Genomic DNA, 27,892 nt, shown 5'->3' on the forward strand with positions numbered 1-27,892 from the left:
ATTTAATATAGGAAATGAGAATTCAACTTGAGCTGAAAATCAAAACATACCTAGATACAGGAACTTCTGGAGAGCGTCCTTCAAAAAAATGGGAGAAAACAAATTCAGATCATAATCATCTGAAGCTTGAAAGAACTGATAAAAACACTTCCCCTAAATATTCCTAGTAGCAGTGAAATCAAAACTTAACATGCATAATTTACTTTTTGAAAACAAGGCAAAATTTAAACTTTTGTAAAGTGCTAAGAACAATTAGTTAGCTTAAAATGTTTAGATTTAAACTTCAAATAACTCTTTTTACAGAACTGGAATTGTTTCCAGGCTGTCTGACCACATCTATAAATTTAAGTAACTGCTCCTCACTATCTTTTTTAGTCAGAGAAGGTTTTTGAATGAGAAGGTGTTTCCATACCATAAAACCAACACTGCTTTAATGTTAACATAAAAACTGTGCTTTTAACTCAAATTAGCCATCTTGAGTGCTTGCTTCATTTTGTAACAGCAATGCAGAAAAGGCAGCCTAACCTTTCTCTGCCAGAAGGCTGCAATTTTTCAGCCTGAACTCAAAGTACTGACTGAAAATAAATTGCTTATTCTTGGCTGCCATTTGTCGCTGCAAATATGTAACTGTAATTGTCATCTTGGGCTAATAAAACATGCATTAAAAATATTACATGCATTTTTGCTCATGGTTTTATGGCACGGTCATGGGGGTCAGCAAGATTCTGAAGAAAAAAACCCATGGAACACCAAGGCTGAAGCACAGACAGCAGGGGTGCAGCACACCCAGCTCCTGTCACCAGAATCACTCCCAAGAGACCTTTTCTGTCTGTATCATGGACCTTCCCCACACCACTTCCATAAATGTTTTGATCATCAATCCTGTTCTGATTACCTCAAAATCGTCAGCAGAGAACAAGTCAAAAGGGCTATCTGAAGCCTTTGTGTTGATTAGCAGCGCATCAAATTCTTTTCCCACCTCAAAGTTTCCAATCACACCATCCAGTCCTAGAGCTGAGGAAGAAAATAAGCTCATAAACACATATTCAGGACCAGTGTCCTTCCACTATGTAGAAGTACCTGGCAATTCACTTGAAATATTCAGAAGACAAACAAAAATTGAGATGATTACAAGGAAAAACCCAAAACCAAATTGAATAGTATGTTAGCACCTGAGCTCTTAAGAGACTTAAGAAATAATAGATTATATTCCAAAAACATTCAAACTCCAAATGAGGCAATGAAATTAAGACAGAGAAACAGTAAAGCATATAAAAACACTCACCTTGCTAAGGCAGTATCAGACTGCATTTTTTTAAAAGTTTAAGCAATTTTGAAAGTTTGTAATAGTAATATATGGTAATATGATAATAAAAGAGGTATCCAGTGAGTAATTGCAATTAGCTGGAACAAATAATTATATGGTTGGAAAAATAATCATAGCCAGTCTGAAGGTCTCATACCCACCTGTATGGCTTGCCTTTTGGTCTTTTATTTAGCTTTATTTTTTTCACAGTTTTATTATAATCACAAGTTCTCAGGTCTGCATGCCCTGAAAATCTACAGATTCATCTTCAGGGACTGGGTGCTTGCAAGTGCTTAGAATATCTAAAGAGAAGCCTTTGTGCCTCTTTAGAAATAAATTAGGACTCTTTTAAGTTCCAGAAAGCATCTGTGAATTAAATCTATTTTTCCAGAAAATCTGAAATTAAGTCATCAAAGAGCATAATACGTGCACAATATTTTAAAGACATTTAAACTCCTACAAATTCTGAAATATTTTGATTACTACTAGTTTCAACTAAAATGATCTCATGTTCCTTCAGGTTTTTGAGAAGAATGCAATTTTTAGATTAAACACAAGAGGGTGATAAGTGTTTAGGAGCCTTAACAAAGCAAACTATATAAAAAAATAATTCACTCATTTAAATTTCTGCTACTGAAATTTTCCCTTTCAGTATCCAGGCTACTGGAAGCTTGTAGAAGTAATTTATATTCTACACTTAAAAGTGATTCAGTAAGGATAAAACAGCTTAAAATCAATATAAAAAATTAACACTTTACTAAGGAAACCTAATATAGAAAAAGCACAAGAATAGCTGGGAAGGGAAAACCACATATGAGTTTGGGATTTTTATAAGTTTTACTTTCTGTTTCTCAGCTGGTTTATTCTCACACTTTGTGGAACAGTAAATATTGCAGGAAAAAGAACACTATTTCTTCCCTGCTCATCTTTTCTCTATTTCCCCCATTACACTCTCCAGGAATTCAAACACAGTTCTGGGAAGACCTGATTGATGACATTTTCACTACATCTTTTAAGCTTCCATTAATAATTCCCATTGGAGCTTTTTGGCAGCTACAGGCAGTTTACACTGAGAAGGTTTGGGACCAGTGCTTTAGAAAGTACTGGGCTCACTTCTGGTAACTGAAACAATAACAGATTTTCGCTTACATGTGGATTTCCTCTCTGCTAATTCATACCAGTGACACTAAAACGTTTTTAATTGTACCTATTTTCATGTGCACACTGATTACAGCAAAATTGGTTCTCTAAAACTGGATAACCCATATCCTATATGATTGCATTCTGCAAATGCAACTCTGTTTTGAACAACCGTGGTGGAAAGTCTGTTTTTCTGCTTTTCCCTGAGTGAGGAGTGATTTGCATGATGTTTTGATTTGCAACAAACTGCCTCACTGACAGCTCAAAAAGCACAAGCAAAAATTAGAAACTGATGACAAATAGAATGCATGATTTAACAGTGATTGCAGTTTTTCTTCTAGGTGATGGTTGCTGAGAAAACAAATTTCCAGCTGGTACAACAAATAGACAAGCACTTACAGCCTTATGACTAAGTCTGAGGATCTTTGCAAAGCAAATGTACAACCCTGAAAAGCCATTAAGATTTTGTTATTAAACTCTCAGCATTAACAGGGTACTCTTCTCTAAAAAGCCTAGTACGAGCGTGAGAAACTGAAGGATTATCTCTGCCTACCAGTTAGATTTCACTCTGGCACCAGAAAATCCATGAATCTCCCAAGAAGACAGGGAGACACATAATCAAAGAGAGTTGTAGCTCTCTGTGTGCACACTCAAGGATTTTCTTCTTACCTTGGCTTCCTCCCAGAGTGGCTAGCTGAAAAGCTTCTTTAAGAGTTAGTCCTGTTTCATTCACTTTATTGATCTGAAGGCTATTAGATGCCACCATTGTTTTCCTTATAGCATCAAGCATAGAAGCTGAATATCCACCTGCAACATCTGGAAGGGATCAGAGTTTAGAAACAAGCTTTGGGTATAATTCTCAATGTTACATTTCTATAAGTTTTAATTCAAAGTTCTGCAGCGACATATGTGGTAAACCCATAAGTTCTACAGCCAAGCACAGCTAAGCAATTCCCAGTAGAGGAGCTCTCACACACAGTCAGGTGAATAGAACACAATACAAAACCAGAAACCTGAAAAGTTGATGTTCAGGCCCACAACAGCAACAAAACTCTTCATTAATTTTTTAAATTTGTTTTAAAACAGTTTTGGACCAGCCCTAGATTTCAATCGTCTAGACTTCCTTACTCAAGTGGAGAAAACAAAGGACAACCAAAAACTGGAGACATGCTGACTTTTAAATATGAACAGGTGAATGTGTGTCCCAGTGGTTTCCAGAAAAAATCACTTTCAGAGCAAACTACTAACCTGTGCCAAGACCAAGCTTCACATTGTGTTCAAGAACCTTTTGCACATTTAAAACACCGCTGCACATCCTGGATTGGAAGAAGAAACACGCTCTGTGTGCTACATGCAGAAAAAGTTCAGGAAAAGCAGGGCTGCAGAGCCATTTTACGACAAAGACCCTCCCTTAATGCGTACAAGATTTGGTTTATTACTTATTCTGTCTGGATACCATGCAGTATCTCATGTCTGCTCAACAGAAAGAATAGACTTCATAGTCTATTTCCCCAAAAAGAATAGACTTTATAGTCCCTTTCCCCAAAACATTAGCAGACTTCAGGGGGAAGGGAGATGCAACTGACATCCACCACTGATAGAACAGTCAAAAGAAACAAAGTTTTAGAAAATAAATATTTAAATAGATATAGATATAGACGCAATAACTAAACTGAAAGACCACAAATTGTTCCAGAGCATGCTATGCAGAGGTGGATGGTGAATGGTTATGCTCAATCCAATATGTCATTTACAGTGTAATGCCATATATAACTTCTGTATCATAGTTTTGCTGTGGTAGCACCGACTCAGGGTACTACACAAACAGCAGCTTTATTTAATTATGCACCATTCCTATCTTTTTTTAACTTACGAAAAGTTAGAATTGGGGCAATGTGAAATTGCAGCTCCACGAAGGCTAAAAAGTTTCAGCTCTTCTTCAGAAAGATGACAGGCATGTGCCATCACAGTCTAAAGAAAAAGAGAATCACAAATTTACTCAGTATTTCATTTACTTCTGTGGCTGTGAGGTTTGCTGCACTGCTTTAAATAGCCAAAAATGACACGTTACCATTTAGTAATAGCACTTAGCACTTCTTGAATTAAACTCTTAAAACCCACAAGGGAAAAGCTGATTAACTTCAGTGTGCCTGACATATCATTCCTTCAGCTTTTTAGCATTTTTAAAATATAAGAATACAGAGTACTTGTTCTTGCAGTGACTGCTGTGACCAAAGACAAAAGCAAGAATTTCCCAGTTGTCCTAGTGCTGTACCAAGCTTACAATTTATAATTTGTAACTAACACGGAGATGAAGTCCTGGGGCTAGGAATACATCAGATAAAATGGACGATATATGTACTCTTAGCATGTGTCCTATTAGCTCTCAAGAGGTTTGCACCAGGTAAAGAGAGTGAGATTAATATTCTTTATGTAAAATAGAATCTAATTTTTTATGCAACCAATAAACTACTTTTACTTTTTAGCTGACATAACTGACTTTAAAAATAAGTTCACAAGAAAAATATAGAAGTATAGGATAGGATAATTTAATAGTGGATAAACCCATTATTCCCATACAAATCTAATTGGTGTTACTTCATATGCCAAATGCCCACTGAAAGAGAAGAGCAAGAGCTCTGTTAGATCTTGCAGCCTGCACTCAATAAAATTAAGCATGGCACTGAGACTGCTTCCACTGAGCATCTCCAAATGGCACTGTACCCTCTCATCACTACTCATCAAGCTCACTGTAGCTGAAAACACAAGGAGAATAGCCACATCTTCAGATAAGGACCTACATATGGTAGCTACTGAAGCATATCCCTGCCAATCTGTACTGTTTTTAAAAGGAAAGAAACATTTCAGCAACAGCTCCAAAAAAAAAAACAAACCCCTGCTTTTAAAACACTTTAAAAAAAATTGATTTGTTGTCTTAGTTTGAGTGGATGGGGAGACAATATCTGAGGTTCTGTTGCTATGCTTGTGTTTAATAGAATCCTCTCCCAAATATCCAGGAGCCTGAAGGCACCGGTAATCATGATTCTTCACGACCATTTTGAGTTGTGTGCACACAAGTCACAGAATTAAGACCCGTGCTTTTGCAGCACAAATATGCAAAGGACCATGTAAGAAAACAAAGGTTAATTCTGTGTACATACTTCTCTAGTCCATATTGATTTCTCAGCAAAAAGGACAGTAAACAAGTCATTTACTGGGGTAAAACTCCAAACACAGAAATGGGAGCTCAACAGATAATTCCTAGGGAGTTTCCAGCTGCCCCTTGTGCATCTGAAGATTCTCTCACAAATTTTTAAATGAACTTGAGTGATGTTTAGGCACTCTGACTGTAGTTGGGCTGTTCATATCCACTTCTGCATGGGCAGTCTACTACCTAATTAGGTGTGCCCTGGGTCTCCAGCTTGTAATTACTGTGGGCAGGTATATTACAGTTATCTCAACAGCATAAAGCTGTAATGAATTTCAGTTCTTCGAGCTAGTGTACCTCTCAAAGCTTGCTAAAATAAGCTGGTAAAATGAGGTAAGAGTGCTTTTGGATAAACAGAGCAGTAAGGTGCAGCTGCCTGCAAGTGAGGTAGATGTTTAGAATTCAACATGGAAGACTGCTTCTCCACAGGAAGAAAATTAAGCTGGTCCTAGCATAACACCACAGAAGAAACCTTCAGGCAAACTGCAAAAACTGGATAACATCCTTGGAATATAAGGATAACTAGGTACTGTCCAAGAGCTACCAATTCCTACAATACCAGGTTTATCTAGCTTCCTTCTAATCCCACTGCTTCAATTCTCTTTGGAGCCTTTAGAAAATGAACCAGGGAGCATAAAATATGTTTCTTTTTCGCGTCCTTTAAAATACTTAGGAACAACAGTGGGCTTGTTTAACGATCCAACACCTCAACATAGAACATAAAACAAACTTACTTTTCCCCAGATGACACTGACCTTCACAGAACAATACAACTTTTCAGGTAAATACAATAAAACATCATATTCTCTAAATGGTTTAATGCAAGTCATATTTGGGAAGTTTTTATGTGGCTACCTTGTTGGTTAGCAGCTTGTTTTTATCATACAGTTCGGTGTAATTCTGGTAGGCAGGAAACATGTTCTCCACAACTTTGATTTCTTCCTCAGTCTCACTTATGTGACTCTGCAACAAGAAAATGCAAAGAGCAAGGGCTTTAAACATCATTGAACCTGACATTGCCACCTCCTGAGCAATCTACTGGTGTTAAACAGACATTTACAAAAAATAGTGCTTGCAAAGCCCATAGTTCGATCCAGTCCTTGCATCTCTTTTCTCATCAGACCTGAAGAAGTTTTCATAGGACCTAAAGAAGTAGCTCCATTTGTTCCTTAAAGGAACAAAGTGATATGAGATTGTACACATGTCCATCCCAGTAATGTGGAGACACATTGCCCCACTTCCAGTTTTAGGAAGATGTTAAAATAATAGATAAAATAATACATTATGTCATTGTGAGGTGAAAGAGAGAACAAGCCTACAACAGAGTGGATGCTGAGATCAGGGCAGCAGATATGTATCTCTTCCAAAGGTATCTTTAGATGGTCAGCATGCTGTCTGCCCACACCACTTAAAAGGCTCACAGAGCTCTCAGAGCTTACCTGCACGTGGAGATCATGGGTTTGTGCTAAATCCCCAAGGGCACCCAGCAAGTCCTCTGTGCAGGAGGGGCCAAAGCGGGGGGTTATGATGGGCTGTACTCTGGGATACTGAAAATAACAGAAGATGTGGTTTGTATTCTACAAATGTATTTCACTAACCATAAGAGTAGCCTTTACGTGGCAATCACATTTTGTCTTCATTGCTTACTGCGTACTTGCCAACTCAAATTAAGCTGTATAGTAATTTCCTTGCTTTCATTAGATATCTCATTGAAGAAACAGAAAATGAAAGCGGGGGTTTCTTACAACAATTTTAATGAACTTTATTGAAGAATTTGTTTTATTAGAGCTTTCATCAAGTCACTGAAATTTCACCAGTCTTCAGCAGCACTGGATACTTTTTCATATTTGCTGACAGTCTAAATGCATGATGAGAAATAGGTGAATGACCAGATTTTTTTCAGTCACACTTCTGTGACCACTGAATATATAATGATGCAAAACTGCAAGCTTCTCTAAAACCAAAGCCATTTTCTCGTTCAAGCTTCTTTACTCATAGCAGTGACAAACCCCTAAACTCCTTAGATAAGAAGAATGATGGTATAATCAGATATGCTATACAGCTGGAAACAGTGGAGAAGACACTAAAAACTACAGAGGCTTACACCTTGCATCTCTAGATTAAAATTTTCCTAAAACAACAGTCAGCATGATTATAATTCTGTCACCAGTCAGAGGCAAGAGTTTAGCAGAAGCCAATGAGTGATAACTTGGACTGCAGGTCCTTGTATCATCTCCCAGAAAAAAGGAGCTCAGGTCTTTGCAAATTAGCCAACTTTCTCTAGTGAAACATAGTTTAGGCATTGCTCTAGTGATACATTCAGTTTAGGCATTAAACTCCAGGCAACTGCTCTTGAATATTTTGAGGTGGGATGTTGAAAGAAGCCACTGAAAACCAAAGGCTGATAAGAAAAGTACTAGTGTGTGTAATGTTGGAGTGTAAACTTCTTACAGGAGTGTAAGCATGAATGTCTTTAGAAACACTCTTTAAGACATGCACGGACCCAAACCACTAATTTTATAGTGGATTAGTAACTTTACTGAAAAAAACAATGATTTGTGCTGGTGAGAATTCCTTCAATTAGTCTGTCTACTTCTATGCTACAGTGTGATAAACTGAATTCCAGCTTTCTTAACAAGAAAATAATCCTTTCTAGGAAGCCAGGTTTTTCAAACTCACTAGAGAAACACACAGAACATTGCTCTGCTCTGAGAACAGAAAACTGATTTTACACTGTTACAAGTACATTTCTCAACATGACTAAAACATTTTTCAGAGTGATGACATCTGTCTATTACACAGAAATATGTATATTTATTGATTTGTCACTAAGACAACAGATTTGGATAGCAGGATTAATTATTTCATGTGTTCACACATCATCTTCTGAATACAGAAGTGAGTTCAATAAAGAACACTACTTACTTTCTTTTCCAGTAGTTCTCTAACAAACCTGAAAAAAGGCAGAAATAAAGTTGCTATAAATCAGTCCTCCATATTATAAATTATGAAAAATATAAAAAATATATACTTGGCTACCCTGTTAAACATTTCAGACAGATCAAATGTTTTACAAAATGTTGAGCCAGATTTTCAGATGAAATAAAAAAGGGAACACAATGAAGTCAACATAGTGACACCAAATTATTCTAGTTTTGAATTTGACTCTGAACATGCAGACTATTGTTCTTTCATTGCAATACTTAGCATTAGACAAGCAGTAATTATTCTGAGTTGTCCCTGAAAACCAAACACATGCTACATTAAATGAATTGAAAACATAATTATAACCTTCAGCTGCAATACCGAAGAAGGAAAAAACAAGGCAAATTTAAATTTGTTTGTCCATGAATTCAAATTGCAGTGTTTAAATCTTTTAAAATCCAAATTTTAAAAGGTGCAGCAATATTTCATATCTTACGGTAGATGCATATGTCCTCGTTCACTTAAAGAACCCTTGATTTTTTTAGAAATCTTATATTAATGTTTGTGTATAGACTATCTACCTTCAGGAATATAAAGTTTACTTACTCTGTTAAATAAAATGCTACCTCAGACCTCTACAAAAAACCCCAAGCAGGCACTATGGATAATGCAGATGAGCAAACTAAACTTCCTCCTACTTTGTAAGGAGGAAATTCTTTGAAAGCCCATTTGTTCAGTGTGTGTAAATTACATGTGAAAGACAGTTTGAGATGCTTTCTGGACAGGATTGATGTGAATTTTTATGTCATAGTTCACAGTAAGAAAACTGTGTAATTTTGATCACAACACATGTTGTATCAATTTTTTCAAAAGTCTTCAGAGGAAAAAGAAAATTTTGCTAGAGGCTACATTCACAGCACTGAAGCTCACTCTAGACCACCAGATGGAAATGAGAAGCTCGAGTTCGACTTCTGCAATGACCAAAGGAGTTTTAGCGCACCGTTGTATTACTTTGAGAGCTAAAATGTCAAGTGAATTAGCTGTCATCTGCCTGTTTCTCCTCTTACTGATTAACCTGATCCCACTTGATCAGAAGCTTTATGATCTGAACTTGATCAATAAAATACACACTTGAGCAGAAGCTTTAACAGAAATATAATGCCCAGTTGACAAGCCAAAATTTCAATGTGGCTGTTTTCATTTTTTCTCACATTCCTTGAACAGTGCGAGCTGTTTCAAAACTGATGAAATGTGATGAAATATGTTTTGCAAATACAGTCTATAGTTTGTTGGCTCATGTATTTCTCTATGAGGAAAGAAGCTCAGCTTCAAATCAATGTCTTCTGTAGCAGAGCAGACTTGAACACAGGTTCTCATCTTTGCAGCTGACTATAACTAACAATACCATACATGGTAATCTAGAGTTCAATTCCCTAACTTTTTATTAAATACTCTCTGACAAAGAATGATAGATTCAAATTCTTGATGAATTTCAATTTAATATATGAAGTACTTGGAATTTTATCTAATTTGCATGCATACAATACAAATATTTCTGAATGTTAACTCTAAGTAACTGAAATGATTGTAGTCTGTTTTCTGACAGTGTGACAGATCACACTTCTTAGATTCTTAAAAAACCAAGCAACAAAAACCCAAGTAACATGTTGCCCTCTTAATGAAACAGCTTTTTCGTCCTTCTGCAATGGCACTGCTGTGATTCAGGTAAGTACTCCAGATCCATGCCAGGAAGCACAGAGCCCTATGGAGTCCTTGAGGCAATCTCTCACCCAAAGTTGTAAAACCTTTCTTATTACACAAAAGAACATTTCTTATTACTCTTATTGGAAGCAGAAGATAGATATTTAAAAGAAAGTTCTTCAGATCCTTCTGAAGCTCTTAAAACTATCAGAACTGGAATTTCTGCTTCTTTCAGACCCATTTGGCAGGACTTGCACTGTGTTATGGAAAGTGGGGATTTACATAGAGGGAAAAAAGTGTGAGAAGAGTGAAGGTAACTAATACTGCATGTTTTAAAAATTTCTTTAAATATAAACACCATTAGAAATTCATTACTATTTCTAAGTTTCATTGTCACACCATTAGCATGATTAGTAAAAACAAGGGAGCAACCTCACACAAGTGCCAAAGATATTTATATTACTCTTAGGGGTTTTCTCTTTCAGCATGACATCTGAAACATTTATATAAGTAAACAGATAGTCCCATGAGAAAAGCTGTATGTCTGCTTAACTGATTTCTGAGCCTGGGTGCAAAAGACAAGAGAAACATGATAGTAAGCTGCAATAATCCAGTCCTGGCTCTCCTCCACTACAAATATTGCCTTCATGTGATTCTTCTTCATTCTCTCAGCTGCATGTTGGAGTAGTTTGACTGGTGCTGTGATGGAGAGGAGATGTGTAAAACGGGGTATATGAGAGCTGAGTTCTGCAACTTGAATAAAGCCTTAACCTAAATGGTGAAAGGAAATAGCTTGGAAGTTAATGGGGATGAAGGAACTGGCTGCCACCTCACCATTGTATGACAGGTCCCATGACCTCCACATACACAGCTGTGAAAGGGAAAAGAGGCAGCAGAAAACAGACACATCCTCTCAAACCCTAGATCTGTGCTTTCTCCCTCTCTTTAGAAAAGACAGAGGGATGCTACTTGGGCTGTGCAGCAGCTTTTGCAGGAATTGCCAGAATTTGCAGGAATTTGCCAGAATTGTAGGGGACAGTACAGTTGGAAGGAAAAACCCTGTTGCTAAATTCACAAGTGTAAGCTATTTAGACAGATCCATATCCACTTTTCAGATGCATGAAAAACCTTACTTTAAAAGGTTATGCCATCAATTTTATCATTTTACCTTTCTGTGTCTTGGACAGAGTCGGCAGTACTCTCTCTGTACTCTGGCACACTGTCATTCACATCCATGCAGACTTTTCCAACAAATGCTCGTTGACCAAATTTATCTGTTGAGATGCATTAGAATATAGATCTCAGAATCACTGGTTCTCAGAAACCATTACCAAAGCTTGTACTGAAGTAAAGAAACTAATTCCACCCCACCCAGCTCCATTTAGGATGACCAGAATTTATGGCTCCTGTCCTGTCTCTAAGTTAGGATCATTCATGTGACATTTAAGGATAAAAAGAAAAGACGAAATAAAGAAACAAACAACATTAAATAGGAGCTGTCTTCCATGTTAATACTCAACTTTATAAATAAGAACTAGATTACTATAGTTCAACCACAACCAAAATTCTTCATGGTAGTCTATGAAGACAGCTGTGACACAAAAGATGAGAAACACAAGCCTCAAAGTAAGTAGCTGCAGTAGGCGACTACCTGAGGATGAGAGAAGGCATAAAGATCTCAGCAAACCATCTCTCTTTTTGCTAACAGGCAAAGATTGCTAACAGGCCTCCCACATGCAGTTAGGGGGAGAAATTTCCAGATCTATTCTAGCCTCTTTCTTGAGATATACCCATGTTAGAAGAATAAATCAGAAATCGTGTAAAACGTGCATATAATATCCAATTCTAGGCTGTCAAATGTGTTTTAAAATCAGATCTCTTTGTCCACTCTTACTCTTTGAGTTGTTTAATGCAACGGCTTCAACATTTTCCCAATAAATCAGAATAGCTAATTTTTGATGAAACTTAAATATAACATTAAATTTAACATTAAATTTCTCTGCTTTATGAGCTGTGTGAGCTGTGAGAAATCCTGCAAGAACAACATTTTCAAACAGCAAGCATTTGTAACTATGAACAAAAGGAGCAATAAGATTCTGATGCAGCTTCCACTTCTCTGATTTCAGAGGGTGTGTGAAGATTTTTGATGTTGATTATCAGATGAAACCTCAGTGTATCAGGAAATTAATGCACTGACTGGGCTTCCTGTAGTTCAGTTCTTTTAAACCTCAAACAACAAAAGGTTAAAAAAAGCAGAGAGCTGCAGCTGAAGAACAAGCAGACCTAATTCAGTCGACTTGGGAATGAGGAGAGATGGATTAGCAACCGTAGGATAGAGGTGTTTAAATGAACATGGGTAACAGGTGGGGTTTGGGGACATAGTGTGACAGGTACAATGAATAAAAAACAAATTAGGAGAAAGACAGATCCCTAGCTAGTCTAAACTCCTAAACATTGTTTCCTTCAGCTAACACGATCCACATAATCCTTCAAAACTCACTGTTAGACTTACCTATAATTTCAGCAAGAAGAAGGGAACTATCTGTGTGGATTGTTGCAAAGTAGCAAGCTGTAGTCGTGCCATTCTTTAGAGTTCGTCTCTAAAAAAAGAAATCAGTTTCAACTGTCTGAGAAAAAAGCCGGTAAAGCTGCCAAAATGCAGAACAGGAAATCTCATTTCAAACTGCAAGAACATTTAGTTATTGTGAAGTTTTGCAGTGAAGTGGGAAGGTAAAAATATAGATTTTTAATTTCATAAAAGCTTTTTTAAGTCTGAGGGTTAATAAATACAAAAAACTCCTCACAAAATTTTTGCAGTGGCTAAACTCATAGAAACCAGTCTGTATTCCTTTCCCCAGACTGGAAATACTGCCATTTATATTTAGAAATACAAAAAAACAGTAATTTTTGTTATTTCCTAGTTATGAAAGGCTCTCCAATTTTCATGGTGAAGCACTGTTTATCTAGTGCTAGCAAAGCAAGGCTTTTGGGGAACATGGTGGTTTCCTTTTAGCAACTGATCTAGCTGGAAAAACAAGTCAGGTTTTCATGTATCAAAAACCTTTGTTGTCCCCAAATACCAAGTATCAAACTTAACTGTAAAAGAAAAAAGAGCAAAACCGCTGAGACTGTGAGCTAATTATTTATCTAATATACCATTTGAGAGGAAATCCCCAAGTTACTTTTGGGAAACATTACAGTAAATTACCAGATATTTTAGTTACTTTAATTCATGATGAAATTTGTAGCTTCTCTCGTCCTTGGGACTGAAGCAAACTATGTTGACCACTTTTCCAACATTCAGGCCTAAACTATACTTTTGGGTTCTGGCTGCCAAGTAATATCAGAATTTTCTTAACTTTTTTTTTTTTTTTTAATGAGATAAGAGGTGGAACATCCCACACAATGTTTGGAAGAAAGCTAGAGTTAATTACTGGACACAGGAAGCCAAGCTCTGTCTTTTCCTCACAATATTCAAATGAAAATCTTTAAAAATTCCCAATAAAGTCTCAAAATGGCAATGTCATTACTAAGACAAGTTATCTTTGTCTTTCCTAGCTTTTAAAATTCAGAATTCTCTACTTCTGAAATCTTAACAACATTGTTAAAGTAAATCTAAAATCATCATCACAAAGAGGAGGTTCCAGCTAAAAGCAGGAAAATTTCACCTAAATTGCTTCTTTTGATGAGTATAGAAGGTGGTTGCTGGAAACAGGACTTTGATTTGAAAAAATCTAATTTTTTTTCATTACAACTTCATAAGCACAATGATACTTATAAAAAAACATCTGCTCCATGAAAGTTTAGCTCTGTTTCTGACAGATTAAGGTTACAATTGGCCCCATCAAACACTGCAGAGTGACTGGTATTCTGCATCTTCTATGGGTGAAGACATTTTCCTGACCCTGTTCTATTTGATTCACATGAGGAGAGCCTAAATGTGGTGTTCAGGCTCCCACAATGAACTTCCACCTCTCTCTGGCAGCTCTTTTCCAGATGATACTGTGACCTTGCACCTTGCAGGGTGAGGTCTCCAGCCTGGGGTCACTCAGCCTGCACTGTGACAGTGTGTTGGGCACACTGCTCAAAGGTGAGGTCACCTCTATGTTTTAAGCACTTGAAGGCTTAAAAGTGCTTGTCAATAGAGCTTATGACCAGGCTGCTCCTGCATGCTTTCATCATGGCAGATGGCAGAAAGGAATTTCTTTAAAAATCTGTGTGGCAGGGAACAGCATAACTATTTATTTCAGATTTGTTATGTTATTATATTGACAACAGATGCTGCCAGGGTAATAGACAAATGCAAGGCAAATTATGCTGGCCAAATACTTTAATCTGTTGAAGATATTTCAGTCCACATATTAAAGGATAAATTCAGTTATAGGCCAGAACTAGTACTCTGCAATATGACCTAGCTGCTTGTTGTCCATCCAGTAGATCTTAGAGACTTTGTAATGCTCAGAACCAGCCTAGCTCAAACACAATCCTTCTTTGACCCACAATACCACCGAGAGACTCCCTCTAAAGCCCCTGCAGTGAAAGACATTCTCACTACAAAGACTTTAGCAGCAGCAATGTCTTCCTTTACTCCTCCAGAGCACTCCAGATTTGTCATCTATCAGAAGTATCTTCTCTTTCCTGTGGTTTTTGCAGATGGTGGGTTCATAATAGAGGATTTTTGCACAAGAAAGGAAACATCTCCTGAATTTTTTTTTTTTTTTTTTTTTTACTATGCTTGGTTATTGCTACATTGAGGTTGTCTGCACTTGGTGGCTATACTAATTCTGAGAGTAGATTAGTTGTTGTAGATTAGCAGTTGTCATTATATTCAGAAAAGGTGATAACCAGGTTCATTGTTAACCTTGCGATTAAATGAACTCTACTGCTAGCAACAAGAGAACAAGACTGTAAATAGCAACAGACCATCTTGACTAGCAATTAGAACAGTGGCTATCTTGGCTTTGTCTTGTTTCTATGACGTAAAACATCCTCTACTCTTTCTGCCAAACTTCTGAGAAGATGCCTATATCACACAAAAATGAATGCTGTCAAGTAGGTAAATGTCGTTTGCAGGACTTACAACAACTCTGGTGTACACTTCTTCTGCAAAACCACTGTCCCGGTATTTGGCTTCTGTTGGGAATGTGTAGGCAGTCAACCACTGCAAAAGAGGCAGGTCTACTCTTGTACCAGTAAATGAATACTGAGAAGCATGAATATGTGTATCAACCAATCCTGGCATGAAGAATTCACTAAGGAAAGAAAATAAAATTGCAATAATCAAAAATGCCTCAAAATTCTCCATAGTAATTAGCTTTGTTTTAAAGAATATACTTATATATAAAATCCACCACAATAAATGGCAAGTACAGATTAATCTGTCTCTTCCAGCATCAGCCTATTAACTCCTGTTGCACCTCTACCCATACCCATATTTTGGTATGAAGCAGTTGAGTAATAGCATTTACACCACAAAATCCAAATATCTAACTGTGAGAAAAACAGTATAAGAGCAGTATTACTCTAATTATCCTTAATATTGACCCACCCTAAATGCCAACAAAGGGGAACTGACTTCACAATAACTAAAATTACTCCATTACAGAATCCACCTGAAAAAGAGATTTGTACACAGTCTTGTTTCTTAGTTTGAATATATATGGAATGCCTCTAGCTTCCAGACCATTATATTTACAAAATGTGACTTTCTATATGCCATTTTTCTTCTATATTATTTATACATCTATATAGATGTATAAAACCAATGAATTTCAAGGCTTAATGGAAGAACAAAAACTGTGTCTAAAAATGCAGACACAGACGCTGGTGAAAAAAGCTCTGCTCAATATCTTGACAGGAAAGGCATATTTACAATGTAACTGTAAAACTATATGCTGTCATGAAATGTTCATGCAATAACAGGAATTAATATGTATCAACATTACTAGGAAGTTGCTATGGCTATTTTGTTTTGTGCTGAAACTCCTTACTGCACAACATCTCTTTCACTCCTCTTTCCTGAATGAACTGAATTTTGTCTCTTTTTAGCTCCTCTTTTGTGTTTTCTTGCAAGCAATAAATGCTGAAAAGTCTTCCTTAATCTGATTCACATTCTCAGCACCTTCCATTTTCCTCAGTCTATTACAACTGAAAAAAAAAAATCTGATTACTCCTATGTACTGTATGATTAGCCTTTCAGCAAAGCATAAAAGATTTTTAACAACTGATTACTAGAGAGTAGTTGCAGCTCTCAATTATAAGCTATAAGTTGTTTACAGTGCTACTACATGCAAAGCATAGTCCAAAACTTTTTCACACAGTCCAAAGCTTTTTGACTTCACCATAAAGTTGGAGGATTTCACTGGATGAAGAAAAAATAAATGCTCCAGCTGCAGTACAGTAAGAAATCAAAAGCTCTGTGTTTAGAGGGTTTAGATCTTCTAATTGCATTAATTTTTATTATGCAATGTGTCAAAGTCCAAGTAAACGAGTTTAATATCTGCAGTGTCAGTGTTACCTACATTTACTACATCTAGACTTTCATGTCAGGCACAGCCCACTCCTAAGAAAATGGATACAAAATGTAATCTCAAGAAAGAAGGGCACTCACTTCCATAAGCACGGAAGTGATTATGCCTGAAAATTAAATATGGCATTCTGCTCTGAGCAGCAGACGTCAGCCAGCACAATTCAGCCATGTCTGCAATCCCAAAACAAGGAAAGCAAAAAGAACATGGACTGCCCGAGTTGCATCCAGAACACAGGGAGCTTTGGGTAAAGAGCTCTCACTGCACTGAAATGGAATTTTGGCTATTAAATGTATGGGCATCCTATGGGTTCAACGTGCTCCCTGTCAAAATGTATTCCAAAGATTTGCTTTACCTCACTCAGAGAACAAACTGCTTTTGCTGTAGTTAATCTTAACAAAACACATACTGTTTGCTCAGTTGTCTTATGTCAGATGTTTTGAACCCCCATGTCTTAGCCAGTTGCTCTAGCTGATCAGCTTGTTCCACAAACACAATCTAAAAAAAAGAGAAAACACAGTTAAGTACCTTAAATATGCATCCCACATCAGCTTTATGTGAAGGCAAAAGAAGTTATATCTTAAAACCAACTTTACACACTTACTACAGAGGTGTTAGGTTTGCACTGAGACACTTGTTCTTCCTGACTATCAAGCATGATTTTGAAATACCTTCTCATAGTCCAATGAATAACCACACCCACCTTGTAACTTGTAATGAAACAATTAATTCCTTCTCAGGTAATCCACAGGCAGAACAGCACAGACCTTAGTGTCCATAAGGTAACATCATGCTAGCAGTACAGTCACTTGTGAGGAGTTGTACAGCAGCCTTACAGGAACCCAGGTACAGTATTCACAATCAGAGGGGTCAAATTACCTGTTGTGCCTATGACTGACTGACATCAAGCTAAGGATTTTCTAGTTTTCTGCTTGTGTTGGTCTTTTTTAATCTTTTCAGTGTCTACAATGAGAAAATAAATTGAAGGGGCAAATGTGGATAATATTTTCATTTTACAGAATGGGCTAAAGGGATGCTGAGATCTTTGTTTATTTCAAAATAAAACCCTACAATCTGGAGCCAAACTCAACCCCATTTGACTCCTAAAGAACACAGACTCTACTGATGATGAGTTGCTGTTGCCTAGTCAGTATTTCAACACTTTTCCTGTTTATTTTTAACTTCCATGGTATTTTAATCTACAAGATGACTCTTAGCAGCTGAATTCTCAACTCTTTGATTCTCTGGTCTATCACTAATAGGCATGACAGCTCCCCAGGAAACAGAGACTGTGGAGCCTAGGAACTGCAATGCCCACTACAGGCTCCACGTAGGATCCAAGTTTCCTCATCCCTTGACAATTTAGAGGACTTGAAAGTCTCCCCTGGCCAAAGACTGCCTATCTGAACTTACAGAAATTCCTGCGTCTAACCACAGCCTCTGCCAGAAACTAATTCACAGTCTTGTAACTCCCTTGGTATAAGAGCTCGTTCCCCTAATTTCAAGGGAATACTCTTCCTGCTATCGGTTCCCTTCTGCTCCTGGGATGATGTCCACACTGAGGACTTGTATCACTCTCATGACAGCAGTTTCTAGGGCATCAGTTAAAAAGAAAAACAAAACCATATTAAAAAAGGCAAAACTTAATACTTGTAAAATGGCAATAGGAAGAAACTTAAGAGGAAGAGCAAGAGGACTGAAAAAGGCATTGTTTAGCACTTACTTGCATACTATTTTTTATGTGTATGCTTCTTTTGCATAGAAATTCACCGTTTTCTGGTTTTCCCATAGACAAAAATAAGCAAAGCTGCTAAACCATAAATGATGCTAAACTGTAGACAAGAAGTTATTGGCTGCCTAGTCTTGTAAACTGGCTGGTATGATTTATATTGTTTAAAGAGCAGACATTTTACATTTTCAGTCAGTAAAAATATTAAAATAATGCCATATAAATAAATACCACAGTAGCAAAAATTGTGATATTGTAGTATTCCATTAATAGTTGACAAGAATCAGTATTGTCCTCCATGCAAAGAGGAATACATCCAACTTAATTTAACTGCAGAAGGCTTGGAATACAGACCTACTGAAATATCTGATGTGCAATAAAGAAAATGTCATTCAGACATTGAAGACAAAATGGATGCAGAATGAGCAATGCTAGAGCTGCTGGGGGGGAGAAGGGTGAAGAGGGAGGGAAAAAAAGAGAGAGAAAAACATGAAACACCAGATGACAAATTCTGGAAACAGGCGTTGCTATGGAAAAGCAGTGGCTGTTATGTACTCTTAGGGTGCAGAAAAATAAAATACCTAAATCATGGAAAAATGAAGAAAATATGCTTCAAGGGAGCTGGATACATTAAATCAATTCTAAACCTGACACCTGGTCCATTATGGTAAATCAACAAGACATCTACATCTTTTTCAAACAAACTTCCCAATGAAATTCCTTTGTCAGCAAAGAGTTGTTCCCCATTGCTTTAGGATGCATTTCTAATGCTGTATCCTTTAAACTCTTCAAGATCCTATGCTTGGATATTTGGTCCAGTATCTGCTTGTGCATTCAAGGTAACCAACTGGATGCACAGTTCTTTAAATCAGTTCTGCACCTCAACACTGTAGAAGCAAGAAGAAATTCTCAGTCTAGAGAAGTGCACAAGACTAAGAACTTCAGCTTTAAAGATGGGAGTCAAGGAGAATAACTGGCACTTTGGGAAAGGTATATCACAAAACACAGAATTAGTGGTTCCTAACCCCATTGTCCAAAGACTTCATAAGTTCTCTCATGTTACTTGGGTAATAGGGCTAAAGAATCCAAAGATCAGGGGTAAAGCTCTCCCAACACTTGTGACTCACTCAGGCCTTTTGTATAGCCAAAGTGATGCCCAAAGCTCTTCCATTAAAGCATAGCTGGTCAACTAAACCGAACACCAACCCTGATGTAACAAACACTGAGTGCCTTCAAGCACCACAGTGCAAATGTTTTACTAACAACAAAATGGAAAGTGAATTATACCAGCTGAAGGAACATGGTTTGCTTGGATCCAACAGTGCCTGGCTATGACATTCAGAGGTGAACATGAGAAGGGGTCTATCCCTCTTTCCCCTCCCACATGCTCTCCTCCCTCCCTGTTCCCACAGTTATTAAATGATGCCTATTGTTTGCCAAGTTCCCAAAACTTGAATGTGAGGCTAAATGAGAGACAAGAACACTTGCAACAGCCAGCTGCTACAGGAACTGCCCAGCCTGCTGAGAAAGGGGAACTCCAGATGGATGGTATCTTCCTCCTTGCTGACAAGTACACTTGTCCACTCACTGTCCCAACAGGCTGAAATCAAACCTTACGCTTAAAATCCTTATTCCACAACTCTTGCTCTTTTCATGATTTCCACAAGGGCTTTTAGCTTAACATTTTTTTCTGTTTACTTAATATTCTACTCACCTAGGATAACTACACCAACATTTCAATAACAACTCACATTTTGCACCTATGTACAGTTTCCTTCCCCTGAGGAATGCTGGTCTTTCTTTTTGCTTTTCCTCAAGGGAGACACTACACTGCTCTGCAAACCACTCAGTTAAACATGGCCCTTACTTTGCTAATTTGATGATAAACTGGGCTTTTATATCCAAAAGCGATGGTTTTTTTTCATAAAACATTGTTTTCATCTGGGGCAAAGCAGAGAGTTGACATTTTACATCCCTTGGATGTAAAATGCAGGGATTCACACTGCAAAACAGAACCCAGTTGTTCATATAAGCTCTCTGACATGCAGTGTGAGAGACCATGCAAAATTTTTCCATGATGGAATCAGCAACATGAGGCAAAAGAAGGATACCTATTTAGTTAAATTTACATCTTTGGGAGGAAAACAGAAGAAGTTTTGGTGTAAATTTGAAAAATAAAGGTAAGTAATTTTCTAAACACTATGTCTTTCTTGAAAATTCAACTCTTCTGTGATTCCAGGGGTTGCTCTGCATGAGGCTACATTATGAGTAATAGAGAGAAAAGAGAGCAAATGGGATACTCACTGTATCAGCCCCTGGAATATTAAAATGTCAAGAGTTTGTAATAAAAAGAGAATAAATAAAAGCTCTTGTCACTGGATTCTGGTGGGAATTTTACTTTAGGAAGGTAGTGTTTTAATGGATTTAAAAAAACCCCAAAAAAAACTTCTGCCAATTTATGCGAGGAAAACAGTATACTGTGAATCCTTCCTCTCCTAGGAAAAGGAGAGAGTAAGTGAGAGCACAGATCCCTAGGTGTAGCTTACTAATAAACCTCTTTTTCAAGAAAATCACTAAAAAATCTTGATTTCATATGGATGCTGTGTAGAGACACTTTTCCAGAAACCGACATTAAAGAGAGTGGGATGGGGTATAAATTTCTGCCTTGTGCACCTGATTTACACCAGCCAAACCTTTTTTCATTTAGATCTATTGTTTTAGTGAACACCAGCCAATACATAATTATGCAAGCTTTTACTCCCTCCTGTTCATCAAAATACAAGTCCTCACAGACTTCAATACACCTTGCACCAGACTCCTCAACAGCTACAAAAGGGCTGTCTTGAAACAGGCCCTCATGGACCAGTGTGAATAGAGAAAATGCACTGTTAGGGCTCACATGGTGTTCTGCACATATTTCAAATGTTATTGAAGCCTAACACACTGAAGCCTGCTATTTAGCCACAAGAAAGAAAACTACTTTTTTAGATTTCACATAGGGTGACCATATGTTATTGAGCTTACAAGAAATCACCAATCTACTTGCACAACCTGCACTATGAAACTGAGTTTCAAGTGTGATAAGGGTGAAGGAAATGACATTGCTTCCCGGCCAGACTCTTTCCTACATTACTAGTAAGTGCAATGCTTGTTTTAAGCTTGGTTCATATTACTGAAATGCCCAACATCACCATCTTTCTAACTCTTTATGTGTATATGCCCTGGGGGGGATTTTTGTGACAAGAAGACAAGAAAAGCCTCATTTAGACTGCTGTGCAGTGGGTAGACAGCTATTTTCACTATCACTGTTTAGACACCCTGAGAACAATAAAACAGCTTGTGAAACTGAAAGAAAACAGAGAATCTGAAAGAATGCCAGGTCTAGGAACGCTGCTGTTCCGGGAACACTCAGCACACCTCAAAGGCAGATTTATGCCAACTGCAGACTCGCGCCGAGGGGACGCTCCATCCCGGTCAACTCCAGCTCCCGCAAGTGCGAAATTCCTTCTCCGCGGCTCCTGCCCCGACAGACAGGAGTGCGAAAATGTTCCGCTTTCTCTCCACAGACCGGCGGAGCCGGCCCTGCCTCTCGCCACCCCGGGACGCGGACTCGGGGCCGGCAAGGGTCACTCCCAGCGCCCCGGCGGAGCCTGCGGCAGAGCGGGCTCCCGGCACGGCCGCCCCGCCGAGCGGCTGCCGGGCATCTCCCCCGCCGCCCACACCGCGCCGGCGTCCGCGACACCCCGCCCGAGCCCCCCACTCACTGTCCCGTTATCGTCCACCCCCAGAAGGTGTCCGTGGAGGATCTCCATGGGGGCGGAGGCGCTGGAGTGCACGAAGGTCCCCTTGAAGACGTGGGCGAGCGGCGGGCGCTGCGCGGAGCTCATGGCGGCGGCGGGCTCGGCGGGCGCGGGCTGGGAGCTACCACCCAGCGGGCTGCCTTCCCTCGGAGTCTCTCGGTGCCGTCGGCGGCTTCCTGGAGCTGTCACCATTTCCCCACCCCCTGGTGACTTTCTTTACGGGGAGTGGTTGCGGCGCAAGGAGGGCGGGCGGCCGCTGCACCCTTCGCCTTCCCCGGGCGGGCGGCGGACGGCGGTGTGCCCCGGAGCCTCGGCCTTCCCGCCGCCGATGCCCCCATCCCGGGGATGTGTTTTCCCCCGTACAAGAGGAGCGAACGACAGGAGAGATGCCCGGTGGGTTTTGGGGTCCCAGTTTCTCGCTGGGAAGCGGTGAGAGATTCTACAATGTGTCTGGAAGTGTTTTACCGATTCTCTGGCAACTCAATTTTGCAACCAACCTGCTGCGGGTTGTGACCACTTGAAGAAGCTTAATTTACAATAGGACTTGTAGGTTGGAAAAGACCTCTTAAGACCTTCAAATGTCAGACTGTCTTGTCAGTCCTCGGCCTCTGTATTTTACACTAGAAGAGTGTAGGAGTAGAGAATAGATGCCAGCTGAGGTACCAGAACTTCCAGAAGAAAGCAGCCTCATCCAGTGCAGGTGGTCTACAGAAAAAGAGAAAAGAACCTCAGGAGAATGAAAGGCAGAGAAAAATTAATTTTGTTAACTCAGAGAAATGAATCCCCAGAACAACATTCCGCTCCAACATCCCAAGTCAAAGTACATAATGAGCACATCCTAAGAGGATCACTGTTGAGAGTGTTGGACTAAGACTTCACAAGGCAGAACTACGTGCATCAAGGATAACACCATGAGTTTCCTCTGAATTAATGTTTGAAGTGACCTTTATTCATCAATTTACCAAGTGGCAAATGAACTTGGCACCAAGGGCACTGACACTACCGTTCCCAAGGCTGCATTGCAAAGTTTGTTATTACATGGTTTATCATTAAACCATGTAATAACACCTTTGCACTCCCCATTGTGCTGACACTATGCAAATGCATGGCGGATTATCTTTCCTACAAACTCTCCAGACTAATGGTGGGAGGAAAGAGAAACACAGCAGAAAAGTGCAGAATAAATTTAATTTTAGTCTGCTATGGGCAAGTCATCAGCCTCTATCTTGCCTTCATTGCATAAGAATGTGTTATGTTACCAATAAGGAAGTTAAAAAAATAATGGATTTATTGATATCAGTGGGATGTTCATAGGTGGCTTTTGACATCATCTTAGTCAGGCAATAGTGTTCAAAAAAAAAAAGAAAAAATAGACATGCAAAAGTGACTTTTACTTGGCAATTCTTGTGAGACGTCTTGCAGTTTAAGAAAACTCACAATGACATAAAATTGTTATTTAAGACACATTGCAGCTTTGTATTGTATTTCTACCATCTTTGACATGAGAAAATAGCACACAAAACAAATCACAACTCTTGCAGATTAATCTAGAAGATCTCCAATCTTCTAGTTTGGAGAAGAAACTGGCATAAATATCTTTCATGCAGTTTAGTCTATTTAAAACAAAATGACACTTTCTGTTTCTTTAAAATGCAGAGTAACAAATTTTTCAAAAATAGCACCAAAAGTCTTCTCAATTAGGACTTGCAAAAAACCCTTTTCCAAAGCTGTTTCTCTGGGTGTTGCAGTTGAGGTCATCAAGGCTGCAGCTGAAATGAGCTGTTTTCCACGCTATTACTCCAGGCAAGGAAAATTGTCTTTTGCAGCAAGAAGGATAAAGAGTGGGAGAAAGGCTGATTTCGCTACTGAGTAATAAGGTGAGTGGAAATGAGAAATAGGGCGAAGGGACCAAACCCTGCAGCAGTAAATTCATTGCTCCTCCTGTGAAGACAGAAGTGAAAACAGTTTTCCCAGGAACAGCTGCTGCTCCACACAACCTGCCTTTGCCCTGGTGGCAGCAGGCAGCACAAGCACTCAGAATTTGGTACCAAAATTGTATTAGCCTGATTGGAATTAAGTGAAGGACACTGCTGACCTAGGACACCATACTGGAGAGGTAAACACTAAGGGAGCTGCTGCTACTGAACTCATTTGCTCTGCTGTTCTAAATCATATTCAGCAGAGCTCAGTGCTTCTGAGGAAACTTTGGTTGTGTGCTGGGGAAGGGGGTTGATCCTGAGAATGTCTGTCTGCTCCAACCCTAGTTTTCCATTAAAAAATCTCAGGGATTGCCTCCAACATCCTTAAAAAAAGAAGTGCCGTGATTTGAGTGAGATGTAATCCAGACAGTATTTATGCAAGAGAAGAAAACCAAAAATATGGACAGTCTTATTTGTTGTTGTTTTGTTTCATTAGCACTTTTACGGAGAAATGTCAATAACAAACACTGCTTATGATACTTTTTTTTTTTTCTTTTTTTTTTTGGCTTTAGTGTGTTCCAAACACTCTGAAGTTATACAATTTTCTTGTCAAAAGAATTGTCACAAAGAGGTCTCTTCTGCTTTTTCCAGCTGTCACATGGGAAAGCACAGGAGCTGTGGAAAACTGTTGGTGGAAGAATGGTTAACACCCTTCCTTCCTCTCAGATTCTTTTTTTTATTTTAATTTGCAACCAGTTACATATGCATGCCCTAGATACTGACATGAGTCAAGGTGAGACTTTGGCCAACTATGAAAAACTGAGCCATTGCTCCAAAATGTTGCAAGACTGAAATATATTTGGTTTTTTTCTGGGATAAACTGGGCTAGGCACTTCACCATCTAGAGTAGAAGTATCAGAGACTGCTACATTAATTACTATGTACCAGTCTCTGTTGTGACTGGTACATAGTAATTAATTTAAGGAGTAGCTTTTTTTTCTCCTTCCCCAAAATAGTTGATGGTCTGGAGAGAGACATTTAGCTTTTTATAAACCATGAGATGGGTGTTCGTTTAGTAGAATTTATTATCATATATGTGCTAATACATTTCATAATTAATAGTATGTACTTTGATCTAATACTGTTTTTAAAAAAAGTCTGTCTCATTGTGCAGTAGCTTATTAGACTCTCTATGTCTTCTAAATTATAGACTTCTAGGCAATTACTGAAATTAGTCTTTAGGTGAGTCCTGAAGCCAAACATATTCAGGATTAGAGGAACAATCAGTCAATGTGTTTCTAAGAGCACTAGGACAGATTAAGAATGCCTTTATTCTCCTTAGCACTTTCACTTTCTGATCTTTTCTTCACTTGTCACACTGTGCCGAGGAAGAGTTCAATTAGTTGATTCAAAGTCTCAGAGCACCTAAGCTGATCCTGCAACTTCTGAGAAATATAAGAAAAAGAAACCTGCTTCTTCCCACTGCTTTCAAAAAGTAGTTGATGGACAACAAGAAACTCCTCCATCGTGAGCCTGTTGAGGTCAGTGCCTGTGCAGCCTGAGTGCCAGGATACCAGAAGTATTACTCTGATCTGTCAATGATGTTATTACAGCATTTATGATCATTATGGACCTTGTCCATAATTTGTAACAGAGCAGCTGGGCAAGAGGAGAGGGAAAAAAAATGCAGTTGATTTTTCTGCAAATATTCCAATATTTCCTGGATAAGGAAGAGCTGATTATGCAGCTACTCAATCCTTGTGATTATTTTTAAAAAAACCAAAAATCAAAACAAACAACAACAGCAACAACAACAATAACAAAAAAAAATGGAGTGAAACATGATAAATACCTACTCTCAAGTGAGAAATTAAGTTGGGAGCTAGGTTTTAATCCAGCACAGGCTACTTCATATGCCTTATTTTCCCACAAAAATTTATATAATCAGGATATGTTACATTATTTAACTTTTCCAACTCTAGGTAAAAGTGTATATTACCACACTCCAAAAGAATATGAAGAAATTACAATAAAAACAACCTCTTTGTCATTTGCTACCATGAGTATTCACTCTGCAGGTCCCAGCTGCAGCTTTCAGCCTTTGATATACAGGTCTACAAAGCCTTGGGAAGGCAAGGCTCAGACACTGCCAGGGGATGCTGGAGTTACTTTCTGATGCTTCCTAGCTCCTAAAGAGGCCAGTACTGGCATAATACTGTCATAAAATATCCCATCATTAGAACTTAGATATGGCACATTCTGCTTGCTCAAAGATGCATAATTAACTGAAGCACAGATTGGCTGATGTTAGTTCTTACACTCATGAATTTTTTTCTGTTTTACTGCCAAGGCTTGTTCATAACAGGATTGTATTAACTAAGCCAGAAAAGTTCCTAAGGAGAGACAGCAAATGCTACACAAATATCAGTAAAACTCAACTCTCATAACAAGAACAAGCATGAGTTGGTGAAATATGTCAAAAGATTTTGTTGACAAATTTGTTGTATTTTCCACAAGACACAAAGGATGAATCAGTGTGCTTGGTGGACTTTATCTCTGATCATGTTAAAAGAGAACACAATAGAATTTGGGTATCTGCTGCTGTTAGCAGAGGTTTTTCGGGAAAAATATGGACATGACTTGCTGTTATTGCCTGAGAACTTTCGCTGAGAAACTTTATCTGTGGGATTACATTGCATGCTGAAGCCAACACACGTTATAGAATTGGGTCAGCTCATCTCTGGTCATGGCAATATCAGAGCACTGCAGGTAACTGTTCAAAGAAGACTTTGTTGTTAGTCTCATTTTCATGCTTAAAAACCAATAAAACCAAATAATAACCTCCAACGTACTATCAGTGGTGATTTATCTAACTTTGCATTGCTAACAGAAGATAAAACATTTTAGACATGTAGTCACAAATAAATTGTCGTAAGGAATTAAAGTGAGATGTTACAATTTGCTTCTGCTATATTGCTGTACACACATGAACACTTTTCCTGCTTTACCAAAGGGCAAATTTCACCAATGCTGGAATTAATTTTCTTTTTGAGTGATTTGTGAACTCTGAAACCATGATGAATAATCAAATTCACACATGTAATTAATTGTCCGTACATCCAAACCTACTCCTGTACAATCACTCAATAATTACAATGTCTTGACCAGCAGCTGCACTTCCAAGCTGTTTAAAGGATCTCTTCAAGCGTGCCAGTGTTCAGGAAAGCAGAAAAATCATAATGAAAATTTGTGATCAGGCTGAAGGACATCTAATAAAAATATGAAAATAACATCACAGTATTACTGGTCCATCACTTCATTCCAGATGATAGTAAAACATAAATATATAATAAACTGAGAATCTAAAAAATAACCAAACACTTTTTGAATTCCATTTGTAATAGTGATGCATTTACACTGAACTAACTTACTCATTCACAGGTACATAATTTTATGGTTTACTAGTTTGAAATTGAACAGGAATTTATTTCAATGACTTCTCGACAGAATTTTCCTGCTTTGCGTCCAAAACAGGATTTTGAAGCCATCTAAAAGTGGTGGTCTCTAATTTGAGGTGTACAATATTTTGGACTTCCCAATAGATCCTCTTAAAGAAGGACAGAGAATGGAAGGAAGG

The 27,892-nt window shown here is 38.3% G+C and overlaps 1 protein-coding gene across 2 annotated transcripts in view; it reads right to left on the reverse strand.

Annotated features, from left to right (window-relative positions):
* Window positions 1–22,513, reverse strand: part of GDA (guanine deaminase) — a 29,758-nt gene extending 7,245 nt beyond the window's left edge. The window contains exons 1-13 of one of the 2 annotated variants that reach the window (XM_059873111.1): window positions 22,301–22,513; window positions 17,217–17,305; window positions 15,361–15,532; window positions 12,793–12,880; window positions 11,449–11,554; window positions 8,580–8,607; window positions 7,094–7,201; window positions 6,510–6,617; window positions 4,320–4,417; window positions 3,695–3,762; window positions 3,116–3,262; window positions 896–1,014; window positions 51–78 (exon numbers count right to left, since the gene is read on the reverse strand). In XM_059873111.1, coding sequence (XP_059729094.1) covers window positions 51–78; window positions 896–1,014; window positions 3,116–3,262; window positions 3,695–3,762; window positions 4,320–4,417; window positions 6,510–6,617; window positions 7,094–7,201; window positions 8,580–8,607; window positions 11,449–11,554; window positions 12,793–12,880; window positions 15,361–15,532; window positions 17,217–17,305; window positions 22,301–22,423 — 1,282 coding nt within the window. In that variant the 5' untranslated portion in view covers window positions 22,424–22,513. Of the gene's footprint in view, window positions 1–50; window positions 79–895; window positions 1,015–3,115; window positions 3,263–3,694; window positions 3,763–4,319; window positions 4,418–6,509; window positions 6,618–7,093; window positions 7,202–8,579; window positions 8,608–11,448; window positions 11,555–12,792; window positions 12,881–15,360; window positions 15,533–17,216; window positions 17,306–21,953; window positions 22,184–22,300 lie in introns of those variants that run through there. The other variant, XM_059873113.1, reaches the window with a different exon arrangement.
* Between the last annotated feature and the right edge of the window lie 5,379 nt (window positions 22,514–27,892).

The sequence above is a fragment of the Haemorhous mexicanus genome, chromosome Z, assembly GCF_027477595.1.
Source record: "Haemorhous mexicanus isolate bHaeMex1 chromosome Z, bHaeMex1.pri, whole genome shotgun sequence".
NCBI lineage: Eukaryota > Metazoa > Chordata > Aves > Passeriformes > Fringillidae > Haemorhous > Haemorhous mexicanus.